This window comes from Notothenia rossii (assembly GCF_949606895.1).
Source record: "Notothenia rossii genome assembly, contig: scaffold_31, whole genome shotgun sequence".
In the NCBI taxonomy this organism is placed as follows: Eukaryota; Metazoa; Chordata; class Actinopteri; order Perciformes; family Nototheniidae; genus Notothenia; species Notothenia rossii.
Window position 1 is genome coordinate 1,111,811 of NW_027640282.1, and position 17,165 is coordinate 1,128,975.

General features: G+C 40.8%; 2 protein-coding genes across 2 annotated transcripts; both read left to right on the top strand.

Annotated features, from left to right (window-relative positions):
• Positions 1-2,559: 2,559 nt before the first annotated feature.
• LOC307026852 (uncharacterized protein) lies at positions 2,560-3,406 on the top strand (the record flags this gene model as incomplete). The annotated part of the gene is made up of 3 exons (XM_079694991.1): positions 2,560-2,722; positions 2,806-2,924; positions 3,032-3,406. The coding sequence occupies exons 1-3, from the start codon at positions 2,683-2,685 to the stop codon at positions 3,404-3,406; spliced, it is 534 nt and encodes a 177-aa protein (XP_079551117.1). The 5' UTR covers positions 2,560-2,682.
• A 259-nt stretch (positions 3,407-3,665) lies between these two features.
• On the top strand, positions 3,666-6,834 carry LOC307026850 (uncharacterized protein). Its single transcript, XM_079694990.1, has 6 exons — positions 3,666-3,834; positions 4,129-4,302; positions 4,450-4,661; positions 4,732-4,879; positions 5,529-5,638; positions 6,187-6,834. Exons 2-6 carry the CDS (start codon positions 4,191-4,193, stop codon positions 6,496-6,498), a joined length of 894 nt encoding a protein of 297 aa, XP_079551116.1. The 5' UTR covers positions 3,666-3,834; positions 4,129-4,190; the 3' UTR covers positions 6,499-6,834.
• Positions 6,835-17,165: the final 10,331 nt, after the last annotated feature.

Here is a 17,165-nt window from a genome sequence, read left to right on the forward strand (position 1 = left end):
ATTGAGCATCCAATATTTTTACATGAGAAAGAATTGGGCCCCGTCTCAGAAGTGACAAATAAAGAGTACATCACAGCAAAAATTAGAGATTTCTTGGGGATTGATGGCATACAACATGCAGTCTCAGTCAAGTGGCTTATTCTTAATGGTAACAAGTACATCAGCGGAAAGTCTCTGATAATAACTAATGCAAATGATACAGTACCTATCTTTGGACTTATAAAAAACATTTATGTCGTAGATTCTTCATTGTATTGCTTTGAACATCAGCTTTATGAAACTGTGTGTTTTAACAAAGATTTATTAGCATATGAAGTCACTGTACCCAATCTTGCCCAAGCAACAGAGTTGATAGATGCAGAAAAGCTTGTTGATTATACATCCTATTATTCGATGAGTTTTGAAAACAGTGTGTATATTTTGATCAAATATAACCTTAGGGATGTCATTGCACTTAAAACCTAAATATGATGATCATTGAATGAGCATTGGAAGGTTATACCTGTGTATGCAACATGATAATTTGAGTGAAATCTAGCTTATTGAGAGAACACATGAAAATGTGTACGAAGTGTTTTTTTAAATGTCTTTTTTACTATTTTATTTTATTACCTTTTTTTGTCTAATCCAACAAAGAATTCTGCCAAATACAGATTTATTTGTGTTGTTGTATTGACTGTTTGTTTATTTACAAACATGTGTTGGGAGAAAAACATTATAAAGTAATGCACTGAGCTAACATTATTTTTCCTGCAAAATAGTATAGTCAGGGAATTTTGATTTTGGAAAGTATGATTATTATTATTATTTCTACTTTTGTTCTCCTTGAAATGAAAGTTCATTGAATGAGCATTGTAAGGATGTGTATATGAAGAGCTGATACAGTTGATAGGGATTACAATTAGATTATCTCAATGTGATTGACAATGCAATATAGGGTTGAAATGTGATAGAACCATGATAAAATGTCTTAAATAAAAGTTTCAGTCTGACAGTGTGGTACTATGTTTTTTTCTGAGACACATTTTTGTAGCAATGTTATTTGCTAAGCAGAATCATTTACTATGAAATAATTACTAAATTGAGCTATTGTGATACATTGAATTTCGATATATTGCCCCATTCCAAGTTGATATTTTTGATTTGTTATTGCTTTGGGAATTAATGTTGTGATTTAACATCTGATATAAATATGAATCTGACTTAAATGGATCCCATGTGATTCTTAAAATAAGTTGTAACATGTCTTGAAACAAGTTCTTACAGCTAAAAAAAAAAACAAATTGATATGAGGCAGTGACCCAAACCTGTGTCTGACAGTAATTTATCTTAATTTGTTTGTAAAATACCTTATTTCAAGATTTGCTGACCAAATAAGAATTCAGAAGTCTAATGTTCTTAAAAGAAGCTTCATCATCTTACACAAGCAGCTCTTGCATAGTACATTATTCTCAAAACAAGTCCAGTAAGAATTTATGGCTAGATATAAGATGGCAACTCTTGGCAAGATCAGTAATTTTTGCAGTGTAGGCCTATAGTGCACACAAATATTTCATGCTTCAGATTGGAACACATTTATACACTCAAAACAGTAAATGTAAGTACAGAAGTATGCAAATTGAGATACAGCAAGGGACAGATAGCTGTTTTGTCAGTATTGACTAAAACCAGTGTGCGAAATATGGGGTCCCTTCGTTCTGAGTCGGAGAGTAGCACGTTTAAGTTCGCGGCCAAATAGTAATTAAAGTAGTTTGTTACTATACAAGTTAAGCGCCTGTAACATCAGTGTTAAATGCGTATGTGCCGGTTGGTGTGTGTACCTTATGAAAGTAAGTGTTTATCGGTTAGCAGACGTAATGAGCAACATTGCAGTGGTCTACATGTAATGCGCACGTTCTATTGTTTACAATTAGCATGCTAAGCAGAGTTAGCTTTATTCACGTCTTATGTTGCCTTACTATGTAATATGGATGAGATTCATGTTGCTTAGTGTAATGCCCCATCCACCGCTTGCTTTGCATGTCCCGCAAACCAACCAGTGGAAGTCAGGGGAGGGCGAAATAGTTTCGGAAAGGACCACTCTACTGCGATGAGGTGGATTTGTTTATCGGCGTTACTATAGCGATCATGACGGTACTGAGCATAAAGTAGAAAGTAGATGAGACGATAGAAGGGTAAGAAACCCATATGAAGATAGGCTTTTTATTTCAGTTATCCTATTTTTGCACCGAAAATATTTGAAAACCATGAAAGTTTAAAAAGTTCAAGATAATGACCACTACACAAGCAAAGTTGTGACACCCCGTGTTCGTTCCCAGCGCCCCCTTAGGTTGTACGAACGCCCCCCACGGGGCGCTGACGCCCCCGTTGAGAAACCCTGTAATATAAAACAACGTACATCCAAACAACTTTAGCCAATGCAACCTCCTATGTCAGTGTTGCGTAACAATCGGGAGATGGGACCCCCCGAATATTGACGGGTATTTCGCACACTGACTAAAACCATTATTTTTCAGCCTCTGTAGCAGATAAAAACATAAAATGAAAAGCATTTAAGAGCTTAAACCAAAAGGAATGATTGTATTCACTGTAATATTCAATCACATGTTTGTAAAGCTGTTTGAAATCAAATTATGATAATTAATTAATATTTTTTCTTCCTACCAGGTTATAGATGGGACAATGGATAAACTGGATGATGTTACAGTGTCAATTTTTAAGGGTATGTCATTTGTGTTTGAATCAAAACGATAAATAATTATTTGGGATTGTAAAATGTTGGTAATGATGCTGCTGTCCTCATAGCTGCTAACATCGATGAGGTGTTGATGCACTCCCTCACTCGTGATGATTTGAGAGACCTTTTTCCTGGGCCAGAACACTTTCTTAGGAGAAAAAGAGTGTGGTCTTTGATCAACCCAGAGGTAAATGGTTACCTACTTTGGTCTAAAAGAAAAGTTGCACAAGACATGTTATTTCAGATTGTCGCCATTGTTTGACTTTGACTGTTTGACATTATCTGCTGTTGTAGGACGAGAATCCTATCTTAAAAGATAAAGATGGCCCTTCTGAAACAGGAACTCCACCTTGTAGAAAACATAGTCTCCCCTCAACATCCACTCCTTTGGAGAAAAAACGCCCAAAGATGACCCTACAGCTACCTAGTCCACCAGAGTATGTGATCTACACGGACAGTGAGTTGGAACAAGCTCGTAGACATTACTTTGAGATGGCCCGCACAGGCAGAGAGGGGGAATGTGTAATGTCCAAGGAGTTGAGTTGCAGGCTAGTGAGGAACACACTCACCAGCATGATTTCCATCCTGAGAGCAAGTCCACAAGGAGAAGAGCTTCAGTACCCTTCCAAACCTGAACTCACAGCCATGGCTAAGAAAGTAGTGGAGTAATATCCCATGTTACAAGACAAAGATGAAGCTGTGAAACATGTAAGTCATTAAAATGTGTGGCTTTTTATTTCTTGCACTTTGTTGATTGTGAAGTACTTAATAATTATTTGAATTCACTGTCATCTCTTAACATTTTGAAAAAAAGTCAAGGCTTCATCAAAATGATTAAGTAATTCTTATAAAGTTACTTTGTTATTTCCCACAGACAACCATTCACAATAAACTTAAAAAGAGGCTTCTGAACGTAAAGTATCCGCAAAAGAGGCAAGGGCCTGCACAAGAGAGGGGCTGTCCAAAGAAGAGGCGTTGCCTTGACTTGTCAGCAAGTGACTCAGGAAAAGATTATGATGCTGACTCAAGTGACGCAGGTGGATCAACAATTATTTTGGATCAGACTCTTACCAGTTCTGATGAAAATGAAAGTACATGTAAGTAGAATTGCAACTTAATTTCCATTTATATGGTTCTCTACTCGAAAGGCATATCCACACATTGCTGAATGCATAACATCATGTGCAACATAAAAGTTGTTTGTAATGGACAGAGATATTATGGTCATTTTCTGTCATTCATTTTGTAGAGAACATTTTAACCTTAAAGGCAGCTATATATAGTTATGTGAGCATGTCATTGTCGTTTTCTGATTTATTGTTTGACAATTGTGGTGAGGCACAAAATGCATTTTTGAAAGGACAAATAAATATCTAAAATATCTTCATTAGCTTCCACAGTAGCCCGCTCGGGCCGCCGGCTGCCCAATTACACCGCGGACCAGCGATCCAGTATGGTCATCCGTTCTCCCAACTCACACCAGGGAGCCAAAAAGCAGCTGGTAAAGGCCCTCCACGGTACACTTTACCCAGCAGAGGACCCAGAGCCCGGGGAGGAAGAAGAGGGTAAGTCCTGAGTCTTCCAAACTTTTCTACTTGTGTGTTGTCTGAATATTTTTACAGACATCACCCAGCCATAAGAGGGCTGCTTCTAAAGGGAGACCATTTTTGACAGTCTTATGTGCACATAATCATTTTCATTTTTCATTTTAGTGGACAAGGATAGTCTGCAAGCACAGGCCAGGCATTTTAAGACTCTGCATGAGATGTACAAGAATAAAAAACAAAACAAAGATGCTGTCTCTCAACTCCTTGATCTCGAGTTTGAAGCAAGAAGACTGTTCATTGACAGTGATTTCCTGAAAGTGGAGGACAGGCACACAAAGGTCCTGGATGCCTATCCATGCTTCAAGGATCTTCAGAATGTTAGTAAACGACTTCCCATTTTTACTTTTCAACAAAAGTTCCAGATTTTAATACTTATTCACTCTGTAGGTGATGTCTGAGCTGCGTCGCCTCCTGGATAAAGACAACCACAAATACATAGCAGAAGTAAAGAAGAGATGGGACGACTTTGTTGCTAAAGTGCAGTTTTACCCAGTTTCGAAGAAAGCGATGAAACCACCTATGACCCTGGATGGTGGTAAGTCACCTCTTAGTGTCTACAGTGTGTTGGTGAAGATATGACTGTGAATAGGAGTGTGTCATTGATGCAAGGCTGACCAAATAAATCTAAAATGATAATGCTCTGGGGGCATTTTCACACTATTTTGTTATCTTACCATAAGTAGGATCCCTCTATCACACTTTACGTTCCTAGCTAAAAGTTGTATTTTAAAACCTATTCACAAACTTGCTGAGATCAACTTTTCACTAAGGAATTAGGAGAAATCCAACTGGGTTGGCCCAGATGACATCGCAATTCCTGAAACAGTTATTGGCGGAATGACGGACGGACTTCAAATTTGTGCGTCATTAATGGCGTCTGATGCAACCTCTGCAGCAGTAGCTTACTAAGTCACAACACCAACCAACTAAACAACAGACATCGGCTACCTCCAGGGAGCATGTCATCTGATGCACCCAAAATTAACCTCACAGTGCATGTCTCCTAAACTTGAATAACTTTGACCTTAAGTCAGTTATATATTTATAGACTTTATATGCATTATCCTTTGTTTCATGTGTCTAAACTGTAGTTATGTTAATACAGATTGTGTGAGCTAAAACAGTTAATACAGTGTCTGTCTTTCCATCCACCTGTTCGCGTTTTCTCTTCTCTCTTCTCATAGTGGAATTCTCGATTGCCTTGTTCAAGGCACTCCCTACACTCTTTCCTTCACCAGCTGCACCGCCTAAGAAATTGGGACATGCCAGTGAGGCATTGATACATGTTCTTCAGGTGAGCAATTGTGTCACATTCAAATCTTGATGTTTTTTTTACTTGTGTCTATAAAGCCATTTACTTCCATGCTTTATCCTTTTTGTAAGTCTATAATGGGGTCGCTTTTCCCAATTAGGACAACATTTAACAAAATATGTTGCTGTTTTTTAAGCTGCCTTGTCATGAAAGGACATTCTCTCAGCGGCAATTGATAGTAAAGTTTTAATAATTTAACTTTAAGCGTAAGCACTGTGGCAATTTGGAGCTTGTTGGCACCGTTCCATCCATTGGAAGAAAGCGGCACATCAGTGCAGAGCTGTTTTACTGCTGGTCATGTAAGCCAGCTTTCAGCAGGAGGTTAAGCAATTTGTTTTCATTATTTTATTGGAAGACATGTTTTTGTATTTTCATTAGTACATAAAATGGTGCTGTCTTTGGATTCACAAACTAGATGCAAAGCATTATAACTTCAATCATAGATGCAATATATACATAATGGTAGTAGAGGGTCTGCTTTAGTAGTTCTATGTTATGGATGTTTATTAGAGTTTTGCTATCTCCTTTAGCCTACAGAAGATCCCACCGTCTACCTCCAGAAGAGATCTCTGTCCAGCCCCGTCTTACTTGTTGATGACTCCAACTGCCTTGTCGCCATAGGAACCACTCCCATCACTACATTTGCCAAGCAAGACCTGCATGAGGGTTTGCTATATCTAATGGCCTATTACTACACAATACATCTCACTTATCCGAAGTGTGTTGCAACCATCCTTTCTGTTATTCAAACAGAAATATTGAAGGACACTATCCATGACCGAGACGCCACAGCCTCATACAAAAAAGCCATGGCTGAGTGGAAAGCTTTCATTGGGGAGTAGATCTTGGTGGTAGTTAGGTTCCCAACCTGTTTCTACAATGCTCACCCGCAATGTCTGTCGAGGTTGGGAGAGAATAACATCCCAGAAAACAACTCACGTACAAAAACAAAGTTGCAATATTCAGCCCATCATTTCCTTCCAGCCCTCCTTTCCTCAAACTGCAGGTAGCTGCACCTTCAAAGTAAGGGTCACTTGCCATAACCACCTCTCTGTGGGCATTGCCCACATTCAGCCAGCAGGATGCCCACCTTTGTTTTGAAGGTGCAACTAGCAATACAAATGTAATCATTGCACTTTACAAATGATCAGCTGAAAATTGCAACTTTCCTCTTTGTAATATAATTAAAAAGCCAGTCATTTTTAGGTCTATATATTGAGTCGTGCCCATTTGCTGGGCACAACTCATGCTCGCTTCGACATATACACATATACAATGTGGGTGAGCTAGGTGGTAGTTGGGCTAGTTATTGTTAACAATTGATACTGGTACCAGTATCTGTTTTTGCATTGATACTTTGGACACAAGAGACATGACTTTCTATCATTCAGTGTTTGATCATTTTTGTTCAACAATAAGAGAAAACAGTAATATTGAAGCTCTTAAGTTATAATTCTTCAGTTTTGGTTATCTAACACAAAGTAATGTTGAGTGGTTTTCAATGTTATAATTTAAGTTTAAAATTATCGTCATGATTCATTCATACGTTTTGTAAAATGCATGCTAGGTTCTTGTTTTGAGATCTGTCTACTTGAATTCAGAAATAAACAAATGGTAAAAGAAAATTTGACAACTTGTTTTGAGTATATTTGGCTTATAACTGTGCATGGAATAAGTGTTTTTCTGCTTAATTCAGGACATTTGCCACTTTTCAAGAATCCATATATTTCTTATTTCCAGAATTATTATTCTTATTTTAAGAATTCTTATTTCACGCATTCTTATTTCAAGAATTGTTATTCTTATTTTAAGAATTCTTATTTCAAGAATTATTCTTATTTCAAGAATTATTATTCTTATTTTAAGAATTCTTAATAAGTCTAATTATCTCACTGCACTGGCAGATTATTACACTTGTTTCAAGTCTGTATAAACTCAAATCACATATTTTTTTTCTTGTTATAAGATGGATGATTTTTGCAGTGTGGGTTTTAAGGTAGACAGCCTTGTTTCAAGATAATCATGGATCTTGGTTTAAGACTGAGTCAAGTCATTTTGAAATATTTTACTCTACATTTAATATTTACCCCAACTAATATTGATCTGAATTTGCTAAAAGAAAAAATGTAATTGCTTGTATTCAGTATGTTTCCCTCATTTTGAGGTTGTAAAAAGTTGCTTTTCAAGATATTTAATCTTAAAATCAGTATTTTACGCTTGTATTCAGTATATTACACGTATTAAGAGGTTCTAAAATTTTACTTTTTTAGCAATTTCATCTTAAAACCAGCATTTATATTGTATTTTTAGTATAGTTCACTTCATTTAGGGCTAGAAAAGGTTAAATATCAAGTCATTTCATTTTATAATGAGCATATTTGTCTTATTTTAAGCCTTCCAAATACCTTTGTAGGAATACTTGTTTCTAGATTTAACAATCTTAATTTAAGAAATCTTGCCAAGTCAAATTATCTTGCTGCATGGACAGATTTGTTCGCTTGTTTTGAGTACCTTTTCCCTTAGTTTTAGTGTTATTATCTTGTTTGAAGACCCCTATTTTTTGCAGTGTGTGCGTTGCTGCATGCAGCAGCTGCGTGTGTGTGTGTAAACTGCCCCTCCCCTTCGCAAGCAGGCGGGGGAGAGAGAGATGTTTCGTCTCGATTTACACATGCTATGACTCCGGGGGTACTTTCATTCGCTTCGTCTTGATCTGTTGATGTTATTTCATGTCTCGTTTGTCCATTGTGACAGTGGGAAAGCCAGGGAGATGTCCCGGAGATATACTGATAAATCTTTGTAACAGCATTTTCCTGCGATCACAGCTGTTCAAAGCTACGAGGCTGGTACCACTTCCATTCGCTTCGTCTTGATCTTTAGATGTTATTTCAATGTCTCATTTGTTCATTTTGATGGAGAAAAATGTGTACATTTAGTGAATTCAGAGTGTCTAAGATGCACAAGTAGGCATGTTTGAGTACTCAGGTCCAGTGGCTCACTGCGTTAAGGCTCGCCCCTGGATGCGGTTGGTCGCGTGTTCGAATCCATGCTGTGGCATACTTTTTTTCATTTTCACCCTTTTTCTATGGATCTCCAAAAAGTCAACTTTTACATTTTCTGAGTCTGGAGGAATTCAAGGGGAGTTTTCAGGGGAGTGCGTTCTCTCTGCCATCTCCTCCCTGTGTGTGCGTTGCTGCATGCAGCAGCTGCGTGTGTGTGTAAACTGCCCCTCCCACTCGCAAGCAGGCGGGGGAGAGAGAGATATTTCGTCTCGATTTACACATGCTATGACTCCGGGGGTACTTCCATTCGCTTCGTCTTGATCTGTTGATGTTTTTTCATGTCTCGTTTGTCCATTGTGACGGTGGGAAAGCCAGGGAAATGTCCCGGAGTTATACTGAGAAATCTTTGTAACAGCATTTTCCTGCGATCACAGCTGTTCACAGCTACGAGGCTGGGACTGCTTCCATTCGCTTCGTCTTGATCTGTAGATGTTATTTAATGTCTCATTTGTTCATTTTGATGGAGAAAAAATTGTACATTTAGTGAATTCAGAGTGTCTAAGATGCACAAGTAGGCATGTTTGAGTACTCAGGTCCAGTGGCTCACTGCGTTAACGCTCGCCCCTGGATGCGGTTGGTCGTGTCTTCGAATCCATGCTGTGGTATACTTTTTTTCATTTTCACCCTTTTTCTATGGATCTCCAAAAAGTCAACTTTGACTTTTTCTGAGTCTGGAGGAATTCAAGGGGAGTTTTCAAGGGACTCTACCCGCCTTATGAGGCACTATTTTCGAATACTTTTTTTCATTTTCACCCTTTTTCTATGGATCTCCAAAAAGTGAACTTTTACATTTTCTGAGTCTGGAGGAATTCAAGGGGAGTTTTCAGGAGAGTGCGTACTCTCTGCCATCTCCTCCCTGTGTGTGCGTTGCTGCATGTGTAATAGATATAAGTCATGGTTGATGACCTTCCGGGTCTGTCCAGCAGAGGGCGCGTGTTGCTTGCCGCGGGTGCATAATACATAAGACTTGAAGCAAGCTAACATCGTCTCTGTTTCCTTTGTCTTATATTTTCCCCATATTAGGTGAGTTCATCCGTGAGAAACGTTATATATGTAGACTGACTGTGTATAATATTAATGTGAATAGTGATAGTTGTTAGAGGTATTTTTGGAGGGTTTCTCTAGGTTCTGTAATTGTTGTAGCTGTGTATGCTAGCTTTGCGAGCGCCGTTAGCTATGCTAGCGCAGCTAGCTATGATAGTGTAGTTTAGCTCCAAGAAGGGGAGTTTGGGTGTTAATTTGGATATGTATGTTTGTACTGTGCATTTAAAAAGTGACATCTTGTGTGTTAAATTGGATGTATGTTTGCAGTACGCGCATTGTTAGTGGTTGTTTTATACAAGAATCCATGTTCTGTATTATACAGCGTGCTATGTGTACCATGTTGTTGGCGGGCATAATACATAAGACTTGAAGCAAGCTAACATCGTCTCTGTTTCCTTTGTCTTATATTTTCCCCATATTAGGGGCACAACATTTGGAGGCGCTGCTGGGAGATTTGATTTGAGGACCATCCCTGAGTTGTTAGTGGAATCCTCTGATCAATCATCCCCTTAAACAACCCAGTCATCCTAGAAAGGAGCTTGGAAAGGCAGTCGAGGTCGTTTTCAGACAACGTTGGTAACCTGCATCCTGAAGTGTGAAAAGTCACCACTAGGGAGCAGCAAAAAAAAACCTAATTAAGTAAGATAAACCCTCATTTGCTATTTCTGCCCACTTCTCTGATACAATGGAGGCTGAATTGGAGAAGCTGCAGCTGGACATTACAGGTGCATTGTATACACTGACTGTATAACAACTGATTAAAGTGTGCAATGAACTGGAGATTTCAGGACCGGATAATGTGCATGTGACTGGTAAATCTCGCAGTCAATTAATTTCTCATGTCACAGAGCATAATGAACGTGAAGAAATGGCCGAGCTAGAGGATGAAGGCATGTCCGAACTTCTTCATGTGCAGGATATCATAGACAAAGCCAAAATTACAACAAATGTACATGACAGTGTCAAAAGGGAAGATCTCCAGAAGGAGGTAGAGGCACTAAGGTTGTCATTACAAGAAAAAGAAAATGCAATGCATGACCTAATGAACACAAGCATGAACCACCCTGCCGGGTTCAGCCCCCCAGAAAGAAATCTGGCCCAAGTACTCCCCAGTAGTTCTATGTGGCACAAAGATCTTAAGATCGCAGGCCAAATAGGCGAGCCAGGACAAAAAGATAGGCTCACATTTTCTAGTCTGGCCAGACAAATTGAAAATGGCTTTAGTAAGGGCTACCCAGAGTCAGAGATCATTGATGCTGTAATCCGTGCCATCACACCAGGCCTGCAGTTACGGAGTTACCTTGAAGGGAAGGAAAACCTTACACTGCCTGCCCTTCGCCGAATTCTCAGGTCTCATTACCAGGAGAAAGGTGCCACAGAGTTATACAAACAACTCACCTCTGAGGTTCAGAGTAGTAAAGAAACGCCTCAAAACTTCCTGATTAGAACTATGGACATGAGACAGAAAATCCTGTTTGCTTCTCAAGAAGGCGAGTCAAACCTAAAATATGACCCAGCACTAGTCCAGAGTCTCTTCATGCATACTGTCCTGACTGGTCTACAGAATGACACTATTAAAAGTGACCTGCAGCCTCTCCTCATGCAGATAAGTACTTCGGATGAGCTGCTGCTGGAGAAAGTGAACATTGCGTACACCAATGAAAAAGAGAGACAGGATAAAAAGAAACTTGCTGCCCCATCACGAGTAACACATGTGAATACAGTCAAGTCCACTGAAGTTCCGGTGGAAATGAAAAGCACCAGCCAGCAAAACACAGTTACTCTGCCCACTGATCTGCTGTCAGAAATCAAAGGAATGCACTCTGACATGGTGCTGTTGCAAGCCCTGAGAGCTGAGGTCTCCCAAATCAGAGAAACGATCCAAACGGCCACATCTGCACCCCCACAGCATCCCTCACCAAGCAGAGAACCAGCTAATATTTCCGCCCCTTATCCTGTGTTTTCACCCCAACAACCCTCTCCCTATAGGGCTGAATTCAATGCCAACAGCGTGTACCACCAGCAGCCACCAGCAGCAGTGCAGGAGTACCGACCGGCATTCCACCCGGCACGAGTAAGAGAAACGGCTCAGTTTCAACAAGGGTATGCACCGCAGCGATACTACCCAGCACCACGCCCCCGACCTAGGTGTGTTTCCTGTACTCATGCAGGCGAAGAGTACTGTCAGCATTGCTTTAGGTGTGGAAGCAGTGAACATTTCAGAGCAGGTTGTAAGGCACAGAGGGTAGAGGGACCCACTAGGCGGAGCCCTTTAAACTAAGAGGGGTTGCTCCCATGGGACATGCAGCAACCGGCCACACAGATAAGTCCCAATCTTGTGCAAATTGCAATGAAGAGAAAAAGAGTAGGGAACTACAATACTGTTCAACTTGCAAAATTACACTGTATTGTTCTAAAGAATGTCAGGAGAACCATTGGCCTGCACACAAAAGGCATTGTAAGACATACACATGTTCAGGTATTAAGAAAGCGACACAGTCACATGACAAATCCAAGCACAAACAAAATATTGCAAAAGAAAAAACAGCTACTGTGAGAGAGTTAGTAGGGAAAAAGTGCCTCATCAGGTGTTTCCTACACGAACAGAAAACTCAGGCCCTCTGGGATACAGGCTCACAAATGTGTGCTATAGATGAGGTATGGAAAGAAAGCCATCTAACTGATGTACCGCTAAGAGATGTAGCAGAGCTAATTGACCCTATAGACTCTTTACAAATTGAAGCGGCCAATGGTACAGAAATGCCATATGTTGGTTGGCTTGAAGTGTCCTTTAAACTTACTGCAAGTGATACCGAGTTGCTAATACCCATGCTAGTGCTAAAAGGTAACCAACAGCAGTGTCCCATGATTGGCTTTAATGTCATTGAGCACCTTGTGATAGCCAGTCAGCCAGGCCAGAAAAGACATGGGGATAAAGAGAAGCTTGTACAGGCAGTAAAAATGGCCTTTCCTCATCTTCGAAAAAACAAATCAAAAGCCTTTATTAATGCTGTGAGTGTAGGACAGACATGTGACTATAACTTAAGAACAGCAAATGAGAGAGTTAGTGTGCCTAAACGTAACTCCATTCAACTCGAGTGTCGAGTACAGGCTCCATTTTTCAAAGAGGATAAAACTCTGGTTTTTGAGCCAAATGAGAACCCACAATGGCCTGAAGGATTAGAGTTTTGTGATACTCTTGTGTCCGTGAAGGCAGATACAGTCCCAATAATTATTGTTAGTGTGCAAAACACAACAAATCATGACATTACGATGGCAGCAAGAACTATTATTGGAACTGTACAGTCAGTCAGATCAGTATATCCTGCAAACATATTTAAAACAGACCAAAAACCTGCTGCATCAATCCACCATGTCAACGCCCAGATCTCCAGTGAAAGCCCCCCTGTGCATGAGCAGTGGGATCCTCCTGTGGATTTAACTCACCTTGATGAACACCAGAGACAAATAGTCAGTCAGATGCTAAGAGAAGAATCAGACTCATTTTCCAAGTCTGATGACGACATAGGCTGTGTGGAAAACTTGCAAATGAAGATTTCACTACAAGATGCTGAGCCAGTGTCAAGAGCCTACCGCTGTGTTCCAAAACCCTTATACAAGGAGATGAAAGATTACTTACTGGACTTGATAGCACAAGGGTGGGTTGAAAAATCCATGTCTTCCTACTCCTCTCCAATCGTCTGCGTAAGAAAAAAGGACGGAACTCTACGTTTATGTATTGACTACAGGGAGCTCAACAGGAAAACCCACTCAGATCGCCATCCCATCCCCAGAGTACAGGACATTATGGATAACCTGGGAGGAAACACACTCTTTTCACTGCTGGACCAGGGTAAGGCATACCACCAGGGTTTCATTGCCAAAGACAGTAGACACCTAACAGCCTTTGTGACCCCCTGGGGCCTTTATGAGTGGGTACGAATCCCGTTTGGACTCATGAATGCCCCTGCAGCATTCCAGCGCTGCATGGAAGAGTGCTTGGAGGGCTTAAGGGATGAAATATGTGTGCCATATCTTGATGATGTTCTTGTGTTTAGCAGGACATTTGAGGATCATATCAATGCTGTCAGAAGGGTGCTGCAACGGCTGAGGGAGCATGGGATAAAACTAAAGCCCAGAAAGTGTGACCTGTTTAAAACACAAGTACGTTACCTTGGAAGAATTGTGTCTGCTGAGGGAAATAGAGTGGACCCTGTCGATACTGCTGCAGTAACGGCCCTGAAAAACAAACACCCAGGAACTATCGGTGAGTTAAGAGCAATAATGGGACTATTAAGTTATTACAGGCAGTATATCAAAGATGTTTCACGTATTGCCTCTCCCTTGTATGACCTGCTTAAAGCACCTACAGAAACTGAAATGCTGAAAAACGAAAACAAAAAGAAACAGTAGAGGAGTTTCATCCAACACACCCATCAAATGGACTGACATGCATCAGTTAATATTGGAACAGTTGATAGACTGTCTCTCGCAGCCTCCTGTTCTAGGTTTCCCAGAGTTTTCACAGCCATTTGTCCTCCATACCGATGCTTCCAACCAGGGATTGGGGGCAGTATTGTACCAAAAGCAAAATGGAAAGCTTCGTGTGATTGCTTATGGTTCACGTACTTTAACAACAGCAGAGAAAAAGTACAATCTACACTCAGGCAAATTAGAGTTTCTTGCCCTCAAATGGGCAATCACAGAAAAATTCCGTGATTACCTATACTATGCACCATTCTTCACCGTCAGTGACAATAACCCACTTACATATGTACTGTCTACTGCCAAACTGAATGCAACAGGTTGTCGATGGGTAGCAGAACTGGCAGACTTCCATTTCATAATTAAATACCGTCCTGGTAAGGAAAACATTGATGCTGACAGTCTGTCCAGAATCCCTTTGGACGTGGAAGTATTCATGGATGAGTGTACAGAGGAAATGTCATATGATGTGATTGGAGCAGCTACACAAGCAGTGGAGAACCAGGATGAATCCAGTGTGTCATGGTCCATGGGTGTCTCATTAAGTTGTGCAGCATTAACTGTAGACGCATCCATCATTCCATTGACAATAGGACATATCAAACATGACCAAAGAAATGATCCCAATGTTGGAGCAGTGATTCAGTACAAGCTGGCAGAAAAGAAGCCATCAGGCTCAGAACTCAAACAACTCAGTTCACAAATCTTATGTCTGCTAAGAGAGTGGGACAAGTTGGAGATGAATGAGAGTGGAGTGTTGTACAGGAAAACTTCAAACAGAACACAGCTTGTGCTTCCAGAAAAGCACAAAAGTACAGTATTAAAGGAGCTCCATGATGAAATGGGCCATCAAGGTGCAGACAGGACTACATCTTTGGTACGGGACCGGTTTTACTGGCCCTACATGCAACGAGAAATCGAAGATTATGTCATGAGGAGATGTGTGTGCCTCAAGCACAAGAAACCAAGCCGTCAGACAAGAGCGCCACTGACGAACATTGTCACCACTCAACCGTTTGAGCTTGTCTCAATTGATTTCTTGCACCTTGACAAATGTAAGGGTGGTTATGAATATATTCTTGTAATTGTTGACCACTTTACACGTTTTGCCCAGGCCTACGCCACGACTTCCAAATCAGGAAAAACAGTTGCAGAAAAAATCTTTAACGACTATGTGCTGAGATTCGGCTTTCCGACAAGAATACACCATGATCAGGGTGGTGAATTTGAAAACCAATTGTTCACACAATTGAAAAAGTACTGTGGAGTTGCTGGGTCGAGAACCACTCCCTACCACCCACAAGGAAATGGACAGGTCGAGCGGTTTAACCGAACATTACTCCAGATGTTAAAGACCCTCACAGAGAGACAAAAGACTAACTGGAAAGACTCACTAAATAAACTGATTTACTCCTACAACTGTACTCGTAGTGATGTAACAGGTTTCTCATCCTTCAACCTGTTGTACGGACGCTCTCCACGGTTGCCAGTTGATATGCTGTTCGACTTGAACGTGGAGCAAGGGGACAGTAATCATCATCGTTACATGGAAAAGTGGAGGCAGGGCATGGAGGAGGCATACGAGATCACAAGAGAAAATGCTCACAAAGCTGCTATGAGAAGCAAGACACATTATGGCAGTAAGATGAGAAGCTCAGTATTACAGCCTGGTGATCGTGTATTAATCAGGAACATGACACCTCGCGGTGGTCCTGGCAAACTGAGAAATCACTGGGAAGATGCTATTCACACAGTTGTGCGTCAAGTGAGTCAAGATATCCCTGTTTATGAACTCAGACCTGAGAGAGGGACAGGGAGATCAAGGGTTTTACATCGTAATCTTCTCCTCCCATGTGACAACCTGCCGCTGGAAACTCAAGTACAGCCACGTGCAAAGAGAAAGAGTGTGGAGAGAAATGAGGAAGCGGAGCAAACAGGGGAGGAGGAAGAGGATGATGAGTATTATCTAGCACCACTTAAGCAGCAATCAAATCCATGCCCACCCGAGACAGTGAATCCTGCGTGCACTAGTACACCTGTGGAGCTTGAATGCATACACTCTGAGGAAAACCTGTCAGCTGAGCCAGAGAAAGAACAAGAAATGGCACACGAAGTTGGGTACTTGCCGGAGGGGGAGGACAGCTACGTTGAGGACAGCTATGTTGAGGATCTACCTGTGGAGAATGACAGCTACGTTGAAAACAGCTGCGTTGAGGATCTACCTGTGGAGAATGACAGCTACGTTGAGGATCTACCTGTGGAGAATGCTGTCCCATCACCTGCTCAAAGTGACCCCAGTAGTAAGGAGCTTCAAGGGCATCGACGACAATGCAGACGACCAAAGGTCTTCACATATGATAGGCTTGGCTCACCAGCCTGCTACAACATAAAAGCACCACCTCTGCATACAAACTTAAAGGTGCCATGGACACACACTGTACCGCCATACCACTTTCAGCAGTACTATGGATATGAGGGTAGTGACATTGCACACCATTGAACTGAGTAAATGCACATACATTACACTCAAAGAACACATAAAAAGGAAAATGGACGGCAGAGGTCACATTCAAAGTGATTGTTGACATGAGATACATTTATGGGCTGTGTTTTCACACAATATATCATTACATGACACTGTTACAGTCAATCATATCTCACTCACCTGTTTTAAAGGAGTGTAGTTCACTTGGACATGCTGCACAGGCAGAACTGTTAACAAGGTAGCAACGGACTATGTTGAAACTATGTGTGACAAAGGAGGTCAAAAACAAATGTATGAAAATAGTTCCAGACTGTAACATTGCACTTTATAGGTAAATGTACTAAACATGTTTAGCCTGAAATAATGCATATTCGAGACCGTTTCTTCTGGCCACATATGCAGCAAGAAGTAGAGCACTCACACACACAACATACAT

What these genes read in the sequence shown, in the direction of transcription:
- LOC307026850 (XM_079694990.1), top strand. Translation starts at nt 4,191, where the DNA reads ATGGTCATCCGTTCTCCCAACTCACACCAGGGAGCCAAAAAGCAGCTG. An exon ending in ACCTATGACCCTGGATGGTG is followed by an intron (nt 4,880 to 5,528) that starts GTAAGTCACCTC and finishes CTCTTCTCATAG; the next exon opens with TGGAATTCTCGATTGCCTTG. An exon ending in CATTGATACATGTTCTTCAG is followed by an intron (nt 5,639 to 6,186) that starts GTGAGCAATTGT and finishes TATCTCCTTTAG; the next exon opens with CCTACAGAAGATCCCACCGT.